This window comes from Borostomias antarcticus (assembly GCF_949987555.1).
Source record: "Borostomias antarcticus genome assembly, chromosome: 12".
NCBI lineage: Eukaryota > Metazoa > Chordata > Actinopteri > Stomiiformes > Stomiidae > Borostomias > Borostomias antarcticus.
In genome coordinates this window covers 27,637,423-27,652,422 of record NC_140245.1, presented here as the reverse complement: position 1 = coordinate 27,652,422, position 15,000 = coordinate 27,637,423, and the positions used below count along the sequence as shown (strand labels likewise).

The following is a 15,000-nucleotide window of genomic DNA, read 5'->3' as shown; positions in this document are numbered from 1 at the left end:
CAGCACCCACACCCTGAACCAGCACCCACACCCCTGAACCAGCACCCACACCCATGAACCAGCACCCACACCCCTGAACCAAGCACCCACACCCCTGAACCAGCACCCACACCCCTGAAACCACACCCACACCCCTGAACCAGCACCCACACCCATGAACCAGCACCCACACCCCTGAACCAGCACCCACACCCCTGAACCAGCACCCACACCCCTGAACCAGCACCCACACCCATGAACCAGCACCCTCACCCTCACCCCTGAACCAGCACCCACACCCATGAACCAGCACCCTCACCCTCACCCCTGAACCAGCACCCACACCCTCACCCCTGAACCAGCACCCACACCCTCACCCCTGAACCAGCACCCTCACCCTCACCCCTGAACCAGCACCCTCACCCCTGTCCCTGAACCAGCACCCACACCCTCACCCCTGTCCCTGAACCAGCACCCTCACCCCTGAACCAGCACCCACACCCTCACCCCTGTCCCTGAACCAGCACCCTCACCCCTGAACCAGCACCCTCACCCCTGTCCCTGAACCAGCACCCACACCCTCACCCCTGAACCAGCACCCTCACCCCTGTCCCTGAACCAGCACCCACACCCTCACCCCTGAACCAGCACCCACACCCTCACCCCTGAACCAGCACCCACACCCTCACCCCTGTCCCTGAACCCTTGAGCCAGGCAGCACCCACACCCTCACCCCTGTCCCTGAACCAGCACCCTCACCCCTGAACCAGCACCCACACCCTCACCCTGTCCCTGAACCCTTGAGCCAGGCACACCCACACCCTCACCCTGTCCCTGAACCCTTGAGCCAGGCACACCCACACCCTCACCCTGTCCTTGTGTACTCAGGCATGACTGGTACCAGACCGAGTCCCAGGTCATCATCACCATCATGGTGAAGAACGCTCCCAAAGACGGGGTCATCGTCAGCTTCGCCGAGAAACGGGTACACACACACACACACACACACACACACACACACACACACACACGTCTCATTGTCCAAACAGTTTTGAGGGTCTCTGAGATGTTCACAGTCAGAGTGGGGATGTTCTGTTCTGTAGAGGAGGAGTAATGAGAGGAACCCATATCTCTCTCTCCCTCTCTCCTCCTCTCTCTCCCTTGTCCTCTCTTCTCTCTCCTCTCTCCTCCTCTAACCCTCCTCTCTCTCCCTTGTCCTCTCTCTCTTCTCTCTCTCCCTCCCTCTCTCCTCCTCTAACCCTCCTCTCTCTCCCTCTCTCCTCCTCTAACCCTCCTCTCTCTCCCTCTCTCCTCCTCTAACCCTCCTCTCTCTCCCTTGTCCTCTCTCTCCCTCCTCTCTCTCCCTCTCTTCTCTCTATCCCTTGTCCTCTCTCCCTCCCTCTTTCTCTTCTCTCCCTCCCTCTTTCTCTTCTCTCCCTCCTTCCCTCTCCTATATTCTGCTTCTGGGGGGGGGGGGGCAGACATCATCATCATTCAGACGGACAAGCCGACTGTTCCCCTCCGCGTGTGTCTATTATTAACAGTTTTTTGCATGTTGTATGGATTTTGAGGGGTGTGTGTGTTGTTGTGACGTGTGTGTGTGTGTGTGTGTTGTGACGTGTGTGTATGTGTGTGTGTTTTTGTGACGTGTGTGTGTTGCTGTGACGTGTGTGTGTGTTGTTGTGACGTGTGTGTGTGTGTGTGTTGTGACGTGTGTGTATGTGTGTGTGTTGTTGTGACGTGTGTGTGTGTGTTGCTGTGACGTGTGTGTTGTTGTGACGTGTGTGTGTGTGTGTTGTGACGTGTGTGTGTGTGTGTGTTGTTGTGACGTGTGTGTGTGTGTGTTGTTGTGACGTGTGTGTGTGTGTTGTTGTGACGTGTGTGTGTGTTGTTGTGACGTGTGTGTGTGTGTGTGTTGTGACGTGTGTGTGTGTGTTGTGACGTGTGTGTATGTGTGTGTGTGTTGTGACGTGTGTGTATGTGTGTGTGTGTTGTGACGTGTGTGTGTGTGTTGTTGTGACGTGTGTGTGTGTGTGTTGTTGTGACGTGTGTGTGTGTGTTACGTGTGTGTGTGTGTTGTTGTGACGTGTGTGTGTGTGTTGTTGTGACGTGTGTGTTTGTGTGTGTTGTGACGTGTGTGTGTGTGTGTGTGTGTGTTGTTGTGACGTGTGTGTGTGTGTGTGTGTGTGTGTTGTGACGTGTGTGTGTGTGTTGTTGTGACGTGTGTGTGTGTGTGTGTGTTGTGACGTGTGTGTGTGTGTGTTGTTGTGACGTGTGTGTGTGTGTGTGTGTGTGTTGTGACGTGTGTGTTTCCTCTGCCCTGCGTAGTTATCTGCCAGAGTCGTGCTCCCGTCGGGGGAGGACTTCAGCCTGAACTTTGACCTCCTTCATCCAATCAGTCCCCAGCAGAGCTCCTTCAAGATCCTCTCCACCAAGGTACCGGCCAATCACAGCACTCCTTTGTTGTCATCGGTTATCAACTTTTTTTCCTAAGTAGCAGTTTTACGCATAGAAAATATCTACACTGTCACTTGTCATCATTATTCAGGGAAGGGCCATGGATCTGTTCTTAGGGGGGATTCTTTCTCGTTTCCACTAAAGGAGGAAATGAGCTGATCCCAGAGCAGATCATCTGTTCAGTTCTCTCCATCCTGAGTGCAGAATAGAAACAAGACGTGTAATGGAATTTAACTGATCTAGTCAAAAAAGGATTTACCAAGATTCGCTCAAAAGGTTAAGTCTGGTTTATTGTGAAAACATACGAGCGCAAGGACTTTCTGGACAACGCAACAAGAGTGGTTTATCCAAAGAAGTGCCGGCCCTGGGTCTTGCTCCGCCTTATATTCAAGCAAAACACAGGTACGGCGCCTCCAGGATGTGATTGGCTAATCTATTGTACGTCATATGAAATGGCAGGCGTGGCCAAGAGTACAGACATGTGACATGAGAAAAAGGCGGCAATTGGGGACAAAGGATGAAAAAGGATGGTTATTCTGTTGTAGACAGATTCAAGGTGTGTGGACCTCCCGGAGGCTCCCGTCTATGTGAAACGGTTGAGGGAGGTGGTGAATTACAAAAGGAGAGAGAGAACAAAAGGTTTAAGGTGTTTGGATGTAAATTCTATAACAGACGCTTGTCATTTTGGACAAACCTTGAGCGTTCCATTCTCAGCGGGAAAACAGATTTTAACAGATTTTAACAGTCAGTCAATACGTGTGTTTCTGCTCCCAGTTTCCTTCCAGCTGTTCTGACCCTAACCAAGAAGCTCTCGCTACGATATTAACAAGGGAACAAGCTGGGATATATCTAACCCTAACCCTAACCCTAACCAAGAAGCTCTCGCTACGGTATTAACAAGGGAACAAGCTGGGATATATCTGACCCTAACCCTAACCCTAACCCTAACCAAGAAGCTCTCGCTACGGTATTAACAAAGGAACAAGCTGGGATATTTGTGGACACCAATGAGAATCCGGTCGGATTTTCAACCGGATGCCGATTGGCCCACGCAGATAGTGGGCGGGGCAGAGAGGCTGATTTGGTCTCTGATTGGTCACTGACCGCAGATTTCCACTTTTCAAGTATTGCTAACGAGTCCTGCACTCTAGCGAGCTGTCGACATATCTGGGTTAGGGTTAAGGGTCGAGCGTATCTGGGTTAGGGTTAAGGGTTGAGCGTATCTGGGTTAGGGTTAAGGGTCGAGCGTATCTGGGTTAGGGTTAAGGGTCGAGCGTATCTGGGTTAGGGTTAAGGGTCGAGCGTATCTGGGTTAGGGTTAAGGGTCGAGCGTATCTGGGTTAGGGTTAAGGGTCGAGCGTATCTGGGTTAGGGTTAAGGGTCGAGCGTATCTGGGTTAGGGTTAAGGGTTAGCTAACCCTGTGGAGCGTATGTGGGTTAGGGTTAAGGGTCGAGCGTATCTGGGTTAGGGTTAAGGGTCGAGCGTATCTGGGTTAGGGTTAAGGGTCGAGCGTATCTGGGTTAGGGTTAAGGGTCGAGCGTATCTGGGTTAGGGTTAAGGGTCGAGCGTATCTGGGTTAGGGTTAAGGGTCGAGCGTATCTGGGTTAGGGTTAAGGGTCGAGCGTATCTGGGTTAGGGTTAAGGGTCGAGCGTATCTGGGTTAGGGTTAAGGGTCGAGCGTATCTGGGTTAGGGTTAAGGGTCGAGCGTATCTGGGTTAGGGTTAAGGGTCGAGCGTATCTGGGTTAGGGTTAAGGGTCGAGCGTATCTGGGTTAGGGTTAAGGGTCGAGCGTATCTGGGTTAGGGTTAAGGGTTAGCTAACCCTGTGGAGCGTATCTGGGTTAGGGTTAAGGGTCGAGCGTATCTGGGTTAGGGTTAAGGGTCGAGCGTATCTGGGTTAGGGTTAAGGGTCGAGCGTATCTGGGTTAGGGTTAAGGGTCGAGCGTATCTGGGTTAGGGTTAAGGGTCGAGCGTATCTGGGTTAGGGTTAAGGGTCGAGCGTATCTGGGTTAGGGTTAAGGGTCGAGCGTATCTGGGTTAGGGTTAAGGGTCGAGCGTATCTGGGTTAGGGTTAAGGGTCGAGCGTATCTGGGTTAGGGTTAAGGGTCGAGCGTATCTGGGTTAGGGTTAAGGGTCGAGCGTATCTGGGTTAGGGTTAAGGGTCGAGCGTATCTGGGTTAGGGTTAAGGGTCGAGCGTATCTGGGTTAGGGTTAAGGGTCGAGCGTATCTGGGTTAGGGTTAAGGGTCGAGCGTATCTGGGTTAGGGTTAAGGGTTAGCTAACCCTGTGGAGCGTATCTGGGTTAGGGTTAAGGGTCGAGCGTATCTGGGTTAGGGTTAAGGGTCGAGCGTATCTGGGTTAGGGTTAAGGGTCGAGCGTATCTGGGTTAGGGTTAAGGGTCGAGCGTATCTGGGTTAGGGTTAAGGGTCGAGCGTATCTGGGTTAGGGTTAAGGGTCGAGCGTATCTGGGTTAGGGTTAAGGGTCGAGCGTATCTGGGTTAGGGTTAAGGGTCGAGCGTATCTGGGTTAGGGTTAAGGGTCGAGCGTATCTGGGTTAGGGTTAAGGGTCGAGCGTATCTGGGTTAGGGTTAAGGGTCGAGCGTATCTGGGTTAGGGTTAAGGGTCGAGCGTATCTGGGTTAGGGTTAAGGGTTAAGGGTTAAGGGTTAAGGGTTAGCCCACGTTAGCTCTCACTTCACACAGGTTTTTATTACACAAACGTTCAAGTGTATAAATTAGTTTTTTATTTAGTCCTGACTATTTGCTCCTGATGAGACAATGTTTTTGAAAGGTAGGCGGATGCGCTGGCCCCGCCCCTTCGCTGGCCCCGCCCCTTCGCTGGCTCCGCCCTCCTTGCTGGCTCCGCCCCGTCGCTAGCTCCACCCCTCTGCCCATGTTTTGTACTGCTCGACTCAAGACGACCTTTTTATCACCTTTTCTTTATTACTGTGAATAGATTACAGCAGCGGCTCTTCTCACTGTCCCAGTAGACCACCCAGGGAGACCGGCCGGCCAATCAGCAGCTAGAACCTGCTTTCCCCCCCCCCCACACACACACACACACACACACACACACACACACACACACACACACACAAACAAACAATCAGCGGGTGTTCACTCCTGTATATACACAAACACACACAAAAATTGGCCGTTCACACACACACACACACACACACACACACACACACACACACACACACAGCAGCCGTTCACAGACATACTCTTTCTCTTCGCCATGGCAACAGTAGACACCGCATACCAGAGGTGCACGTGTGCTGAAGCTTAAACAAGAGCACAGATTCACACACACACACTCGCTCTCTCTCTCTCACACACACACACACACACACACACACTCTCTCTCTCTCTCTCTCTCTCTCTCTCACACACACACACACACTCTCTCTCTCTCTCTCTCACACACACTCTCTCTCTCTCACACACACTCTCTCTCTCTCTCTCTCACACACACACTCTCTCTCTATCACACACACACACACACACACACACTCTCTCTCACACACACACTCTCTCTCTATCACACACACACACACACACACACACACTCTCTCTCACACACACACACTATCTCTCACTCATACAAGAGCACAGTCTTGGAGAGAAGGGGGTGGAGAGAGGGCTGGGGAAATGTTGGAGAGAGAGAAAGTGGAGAGAGAAATGGTGAAGAAAGAGAGAGAGAGGGAAATGGTGGACAGAAAGTGGAGAGAGAGAAATGTTGGAGAGCAAGAGAGAGAGGGAAATGGTGAAGAGAGAGAGAGAGAGAGAGAGATCAAGCCCTCTCTTCCACAAAGCCCTCCTGTTCCCTGGTCCACAGGGCTCCTTGGGTAGCACGGCCCCGCGATGCGCAAACAAGCGCTCAGCTCAGCCCACAGCTCACAGCTCACAGCTCAGACTAGTCCACAGCTCAGCCCACAGCTCACAGCTCAGACTAGCTCACAGCTCAGCTCACAGCTCAGCTCACAGCTCAGCCCACAGCTCAGACTACAGCTCAGACTAGCCCACAGCTCAGCTCACAGCTCAGCTCACAGCTCAGCCCACAGCTCAGACTACAGCTCAGACTACAGCTCAGACTACAGCTCAGACTACAGCTCAGCTCACAGCTCAGCCCACAGCTCAGCCCACAGCTCAGCTCAAAGCTCAGCTCACAGCTCAGCCCACAGCTCAGCCCACAGCTCAGCCCACAGCTCAGCTCACAGCTCAGCCCACAGCTCAGCCCACAGCTCAGCCCACAGCTCAGCCCACAGCTCAGCCCACAGCTCAGCTCACAGCTCAGCCCACAGCTCAGCCCACAGCTCAGCTCACAGCTCAGCCCACAGCTCAGCTCACAGCTCAGACTAGCTCACTTTTCACTAGAGCCATGAAAATGGCCATAGCCTACTTGTAGAAATGTTTGTACTTTTGTACAAGTTTGTACAAGTAACTTGGTTCAGTTGGCCAGAGAGTATCTTTTTAGATATTATTTGGGTAGAGAGTATCTTTTTAAATATTATTTGGAAAGACAGTCAGCAGCATATTACAAAGTCATAAGGATGTGGTCACTGATTTACACGTCTTAATCCTCAAGTACTAATATCTCTTATTCTACTGGAGGAAGGGCAGCAGCGACCGGTCAAAGGGTTAGGGTTAACCCTAACCTAACCCTAACCCTAACCCTAACCTAACCCTAACCCTAACCCTACTGGAGGAAGGGCAGCAGCGACCGGTCAAAGGCAGAGAACCCATTTAGCCGGCGGTGGCCTAATGCGCGTGTCGCCCATTGCATCTGCATGCGTGTGTATAAAGTCATGTGACAAATAAAGACTTCTTCCAGTGACTTTCTGCATTATCAACTTAATTTAAATAACTAGTTCCGACATGCCGCGCATTGTGATTGGCCAAGACGCATTTGGAGCCGTGCTAATAACCACAATATACCAACTGGCCAATCACAGGTAAAGGTATCACTCCGTCAACGCTGTCAGCTGGCGTTGTCTAGAGCAATGGTATACAATGGAGACCGGTTTAGGATTGCGGATGGCTGAAAGCATTACATTATATTAGTCATTTTGCTGACACTTTTATCCGAAGCAACTCATCCAAAGCAACGCAGTTTAGCGAAATTAAACACTGCAAACCCATCTCTTTCAAAGAGATATTTACCCCCTGCGCTGTGCTGTTACATGAAGGCAATAACACACTCAAGGGTTAGGGTTAGGGTTAGGGTTAACACACTCAAGGGTTAGGGTTAGGGTTAACACACTCAAGGGTTAAGGTTAGGGTTAACACACTCAAGGGTTAGGGTTAGGGTTAACACACTCAAGGGTTAGGGTTAGGGTTAACACTCAAGGGTTAGGGTTAGGGTTAACACACTCAAGGGTTAGGGTTAGGGTTAACACACTCAAGGGTTAGGGTTAGGGTTAACACACTCAAGGGTTAGGGTTAGGGTTAACACACTCAAGGGTTAGGGTTAGGGTTAACACACTCAAGGGTTAGGGTTAGGGTTAACACACTCAAGGGTTAGGGTTAGGGTTAACACACTCAAGGGTTAGGGTTAACACACTCAAGGGTTAGGGTTAGGGTTAACACACTCAAGGGTTAGGGTTAGGGTTAACACACTCAAGGGTTAGGGTTAACACACTCAAGGCTGTGCTTTATCTGGGTTATTGGCACGGTTGTCCTGGCGACGACCATAGCATGACCTTCAGTGTGATATTGCTTAATTAACGACCCCTCATAACATTATGGTATATTAACGACCCCTCATAACATTATGGTATATTAACGACCCCTCATAACATTATGGTATATTAACGACCCCTCATAACATTATGGTATATTAACGACCCCTCATAACATTATGGTATATTAACTACTCCTCATAACATTATGGTATATTAACTACTCTTCATAACATTATGGTATATTAACTACTCCTCATAACATTATGGTATATTAACTACTCTTCATAACATTATGGTATATTAACGACCCCTCATAACATTATGGTATATTAACGACCCCTCATAACATTATGGTATATTAACGACCCCTCATAACATTATGGTATATTAACGACCCCTCATAACATTATGGTATATTAACTACTCCTCATAACATTATGGTATATTAACTACTCTTCATAACATTATGGTATATTAACTACTCCTCATAACATTATGGTATATTAACTACTCCTCATAACATTATGGTATATTAACGACCCCTCATAACATTATGGTATATTAACTACTCCTCATAACATTATGGTATATTAACGACCCCTCATAACATTATGGTATATTAACTACTCCTCATAACATTATGGTATATTAACGACCCCTCATAACATTATGGTATATTAACTACTCCTCATAACATTATGGTATATTAACGACCCCTCATAACATTATGGTATATTAACTACTCCTCATAACATTATGGTATATTAACGACCCCTCATAACATTATGGTATATTAACTACTCTTCATAACATTATGTTATATTAACGACCCCTCATAACATTATGGTATATTAACGACCCCTCATAACATTATGGTATATTAACGACCCCTCATAACATTATGGTATATTAACTACTCCTCATAACATTATGGTATATTAACTACTCCACATAACATTATGGTATATTAACTACTCTTCATAACATTATGGTATATTAACGACTCCTCATAACATTATGGTATATTAACTACTCCTCATAACATGATGGTATATTAACGACCCCTCATAACATTATGGTATATTAACTACTCCTCATAACATTATGGTATATTAACGACCCCTCATAACATTATGGTATATTAACTACTCCTCATAACATTATGGTATATTAACGACCCCTCATAACATTATGGTATATTAACGACACCTCATAACATTATGGTATATTAACTACTCTTCATAACATTATGGTATATTAACTACTCCTCATAACATTATGGTATATTAACTACTCCTCATAACATTATGGTATATTAACGACCCCTCATAACATTATGGTATATTAACTACTCCTCATAACATTATGGTATATTAACGACCCCTCATAACATTATGGTATATTAACTACTCCTCATAACATTATGGTATATTAACGACCCCTCATAACATTATGGTATATTAACTACTCATAACATTATGGTATATTAACGACCCCTCATAACATTATGGTATATTAACTACTTCTCATAACATTATGGTATATTAACGACCCCTCATAACATTATGGTATATTAACTACTCTTCATAACATTATGGTATATTAACGACCCCTCATAACATTATGGTATATTAACTACTCCTCATAACATTATGGTATATTAACGACCCCTCATAACATTATGGTATATTAACGACACCTCATAACATTATGGTATATTAACTACTCTTCATAACATTATGGTATATTAACTACTCCTCATAACATTATGGTATATTAACTACTCCTCATAACATTATGGTATATTAACTACTCCTCATAACATTATGGTATATTAACGACCCCTCATAACATTATGGTATATTAACGACCCCTCATAACATTATGGTATATTAACTACTCTTCATAATATTATGGTATATTAACTACTCCTCATAACATTATGGTATATTAACTACTCCTCATAAAATTATGGTATATTAACGACCCCTCATAACATTATTGTATATTAACGACTCCTCATAACATTATGGTATATTAACTACTCTTCATAACATTATGGTATATTAACTACTCTTCATAACATTATGGTATATTAACTACTCCTCATAACATTATGGTATATTAACGACCCCTCATAACATTATGGTATATTAACTACTCCTCATAACATTATGGTATATTAACGACCCCTCATAACATTATGGTATATTAACTACTCCTCATAACATTATGGTATATTAACGACCCCTCATAACATTATGGTATATTAACTACTCATAACATTATGGTATATTAACGACCCCTCATAACATTATGGTATATTAACTACTTCTCATAACATTATGGTATATTAACGACCCCTCATAACATTATGGTATATTAACTACTCTTCATAACATTATGGTATATTAACGACCCCTCATAACATTATGGTATATTAACTACTCCTCATAACATTATGGTATATTAACGACCCCTCATAACATTATGGTATATTAACGACACCTCATAACATTATGGTATATTAACTACTCCTCATAACATTATGGTATATTAACTACTCCTCATAACATTATGGTATATTAACTACTCCTCATAACATTATGGTATATTAACGACCCCTCATAACATTATGGTATATTAACGACCCCTCATAACATTATGGTATATTAACTACTCTTCATAATATTATGGTATATTAACTACTCCTCATAATATTATGGTATATTAACGACCCCTCATAACATTATTGTATATTAACGACTCCTCATAACATTATGGTATATTAACTACTCTTCATAACATTATGGTATATTAATGACTCCTTATAACATTATGGTATATTAACAACCTCTCATAATATTATTGTATATTAACGACTCCTAATAACATTATGGTATATTAACTACTCTTCATAACATTATGGTATATTAACGACCCCTCATAACATTATGGTATATTAACGACACCTCATAACATTATGGTATATTAACTACTCCTCATAACATTATGGTATATTAACTACTCCTCATAACATTATGGTATATTAACGACACCTCATAACATTATGGTATATTAACGACTCTTCATAACATTATGGTATATTAACGACCCCTCATAACATTGTGGTATATTAACTACTCTTCATAATATTATGGTATATTAACTACTCCTCATAACATTATGGTATATTAACTACTCCTCATAACATTATGGTATATTAACTACTCTTCATAACATTATGGTATATTAACTACTCCTCATAACATTATGGTATATTAACTACTCTTCATAACATTATGGTATATTAATGACTCCTTATAACATTATGGTATATTAACAACCTCTCATAATATTATTGTATATTAACGACTCCTAATAACATTATGGTATATTAACTACTCTTCATAACATTATGGTATATTAACGACCCCTCATAACATTATGGTATATTAACGACACCTCATAACATTATGGTATATTAACGACACCTCATAACATTATGGTATATTAACGACTCTTCATAACATTATGGTATATTAACGACCCCTCATAACATTGTGGTATATTAAAGGGGAACACCGCTGTCATAGCAAGTTTAGCTCAAATGTCGCCTTGTCCTCAATGAAACCGATCCGTACACACCAACATTTAACCGGTCCGTACACACCAACATTTAACCGGTCCGTACACACCAACATTTAACCGGTCCGTACACACCAACATTTAACCGGTCCGTACACACCAACATTTAACCGGTCCGTACACACCAACATTTAACTGATCCATGCAGTGGTAAGTTAGCTCCTTTTCCCTCTGTGCGCGCACCCCCTTTATAATGGAGGTCTATGGGCCTCTGCTAAAAACTAGGACAGGAAGTGCAGGGTGTGATCTTACTGGTGTCATGAGACCCGGAATGAGGGCGAACCACTATGTCTGAGCTGAACCCTAACCCTAACCCTAACCACTATGTCTGAGCTGAACCCTAACCCTAACCACTATGTCTGAGCTGAACCCTAACCCTAACCACTATGTCTGAGCTGAACCCTAACCCTAACCACTATGTCTGAGCTGAACCCTAACCCTAACCCTAACCACTATGTCTGAGCTGAACCCTAACCCTAACCACTATGTCTGAGCTGAACCCTAACCCTAACCACTATGTCTGAGCTGAACCCTAACCCTAACCACTATGTCTGAGCTGAACAGGCAGAGTCATCAGAGGGGAACCAACCACCTGGGTCATGTGACCCCCTTGAGACGAGCCAGAGAAAGGGTCAAGACGAAGGCTCGGTCCCGAGGGTTAGGGTTAGGGTCCCGTCTCCCTGAGAGGACTGACTAGAACACAACACACTCCTGGTCCTGTCCCGTCTCCCTGAGAGGACTGACTAGAACACAACACACTCCTGGTCCCGTCCCGTCTCCCTGAGATGACTGACTAGAACACAACACACTCCTGGTCCCGTCCCGTCTCCCTGAGAGGACTGACTAGAACACAACACACTCCTGGTCCTGTCCCGTCTCCCTGAGAGGACTGACTAGAACACAACACACTCCTGGTCCTGTCCCGTCTCCCTGAGAGGACTGACTAGAACACAACACACTCCTGGTCCTGTCCCGTCTCCCTGAGAGGACTGACTAGAACACAACACACTCCTGGTCCTGTCCCGTCTCCCTGAGAGGACTGACTAGAACACAACACACTCCTGGTCCTGTCCCGTCTCCCTGAGAGGACTGACTAGAACACAACACACTCCTGGTCCTGTCCCGTCTCCCTGAGAGGACTGACTAGAACACAACACACTCCTGGTCCTGTCCCGTCTCCCTGAGAGGACTGACTAGAACACAACACACTCCTGGTCCTGTCCCGTCTCCCTGAGAGGACTGACTAGAACACAACACACTCCTGGTCCTGTCCCGTCTCCCTGAGAGGACTGACTAGAACACAACACACTCCTGGTCCTGTCCCGTCTCCCTGAGAGGACTGACTAGAACACAACACACTCCTGGTCCTGTCCCGTCTCCCTGAGAGGACTGACTAGAACACAACACACTCCTGGTCCTGTCCCGTCTCCCTGAGAGGACTGACTAGAACACAACACACTCCTGGTCCCGTCCCGTCTCCCTGAGAGGACTGACTAGAACAGACTCCTGTCGTCTTCCTCCCAAACTGTAGATTCTCTCTTCTGTGTTCACATTTCATTTGCCTGCTTTCCTTAACGTCAACTTAGAAGGGAAGGCTAAGCTGTCTACACACACACACACACACACACACACACGCATAATAAGCTTTTAACACATTTGTGCCATCTTCGCAGAATGTTGGTAGAGTACTCCCTTAGGTTGTGTGTGCGTGCTTGTGTGTGTGTGCATCAGCGAGTGTGTGTCTGAGTGCCTATGTGTGAGCAGGCATGTGTGTGTGTGTGTGTGTGTGTGTGTGTGTGTGTGTGTGTGTGTGTGTGTGTGTGTGTGTGTGTGTGTGTGTGTGTGTGTGTGTGTGTGTGTGTGTGTGTGTGTGTGTGTGTGTGTGTGTGTGTGTGTGTGTGTGTGTGTGTGTGTGTGTGTGTGACAGAGCTGCCCTGTTTGACCTCCTCCTGTCTTCAGCTTTGACAGACATTCTAACCCTCCGGGGTCGCCACGACAACAGGGAGCCAATTACACACCAGTGTGTTTGATCAGAGCAGACGGGCTGCGTGCACGCACACACACACACACACACACACTCCTCAAACGCATCTCTAGCAGAATAGAAAGCGTAGTGACTCCAACTTTAATTTCCACGCCTGTCAAAGACGAGGGATATTTATACATTCATGTTCTATTTACTCGCCTGTTTAGTTGAGTTTGTTTTGAAACACTCGCATACACGCACACTTGAATACACACACACACACACACACACACACACACACACTTGCATACACACGCACTTGCATACACACACACACACACTTGCATATACACAGTAGCTCAGTAGTACACAGTAGCTCTGATTGCTGAGTTTGGTATTGTCTGTCATTTCTATGTTGTTGTGGTTCTCTTTACCTGTGTATTAATCTCTTACTGCCCCGCACTCTGTATTAATCTCTTACTGCCCCGCACTCTGTATTAATCTCTTACTGCCCTGCACTCTGTATTAATCTCTTACTGCCCTGCACTCTGTATTAATCTCTTACTGCCCTGCACTCTGTATTAATCTCTTACTGCCCTGCACTCTGTATTAATCTCTCTCTTACTGCCCTGCACTCTGTATTAATCTCTCTCTTACTGCCCTGCACTCTGTATTAATCTCTTACTGCCCCGCACTCTGTATTAATCTCTCTCTTACTGCCCTGCACTCTGTATTAATCTCTCTCTTACTGCCCTGCACTCTGTATTAATCTCTTACTGCCCCGCACTCTGTATTAATCTCTTATTGCCCCGCACTCTGTATTAATCTCTTACTGCCCCGCACTCTGTATTAATCTCTCTCTTACTGCCCTGCACTCTGTATTAATCTCTTACTGCCCTGCACTCTGTATTAATCTCTTACTGCCCTGCACTCTGTATTAATCTCTCTCTTACTGCCCTGCACTCTGTATTAATCTCTCTCTTACTGCCCTGCACTCTGTATTAATCTCTCTCTTACTGCCCTGCACTCTGTATTAATCTCTCTCTTACTGCCCTGCACTCTGTATTAATCTCTCTCTTACTGCCCTGCACTCTGTATTAATCTCTTACTGCCCCGCACTCTGTATTAATCTCTTACTGCCCTGCACTCTGTATTAATCTCTTACTGCCCCGCACTCTGTATTAATCTCTTACTGCCCCGCACTCTGTATTAATCTCTTACTGCCCCGCACTCTGTATTAATCTCTTACTGCCCTGCACTCTG

The 15,000-nt window shown here is 45.7% G+C and overlaps 1 protein-coding gene across 2 annotated transcripts in view; it reads left to right on the top strand.

The window, feature by feature from the left end:
• sugt1 (SGT1 homolog, MIS12 kinetochore complex assembly cochaperone) overlaps nucleotides 1-15,000 on the top strand; it is a 38,842-nt gene that overhangs the window by 8,633 nt on the left and 15,209 nt on the right. For both annotated transcript variants that reach the window (XM_084446677.1, XM_084446676.1), the window contains exons 9-10: nucleotides 868-964; nucleotides 2,308-2,415. In XM_084446677.1, coding sequence (XP_084302803.1) covers nucleotides 868-964; nucleotides 2,308-2,415 — 205 coding nt within the window. The remainder of the gene's footprint in view (nucleotides 1-867; nucleotides 965-2,307; nucleotides 2,416-15,000) is intronic.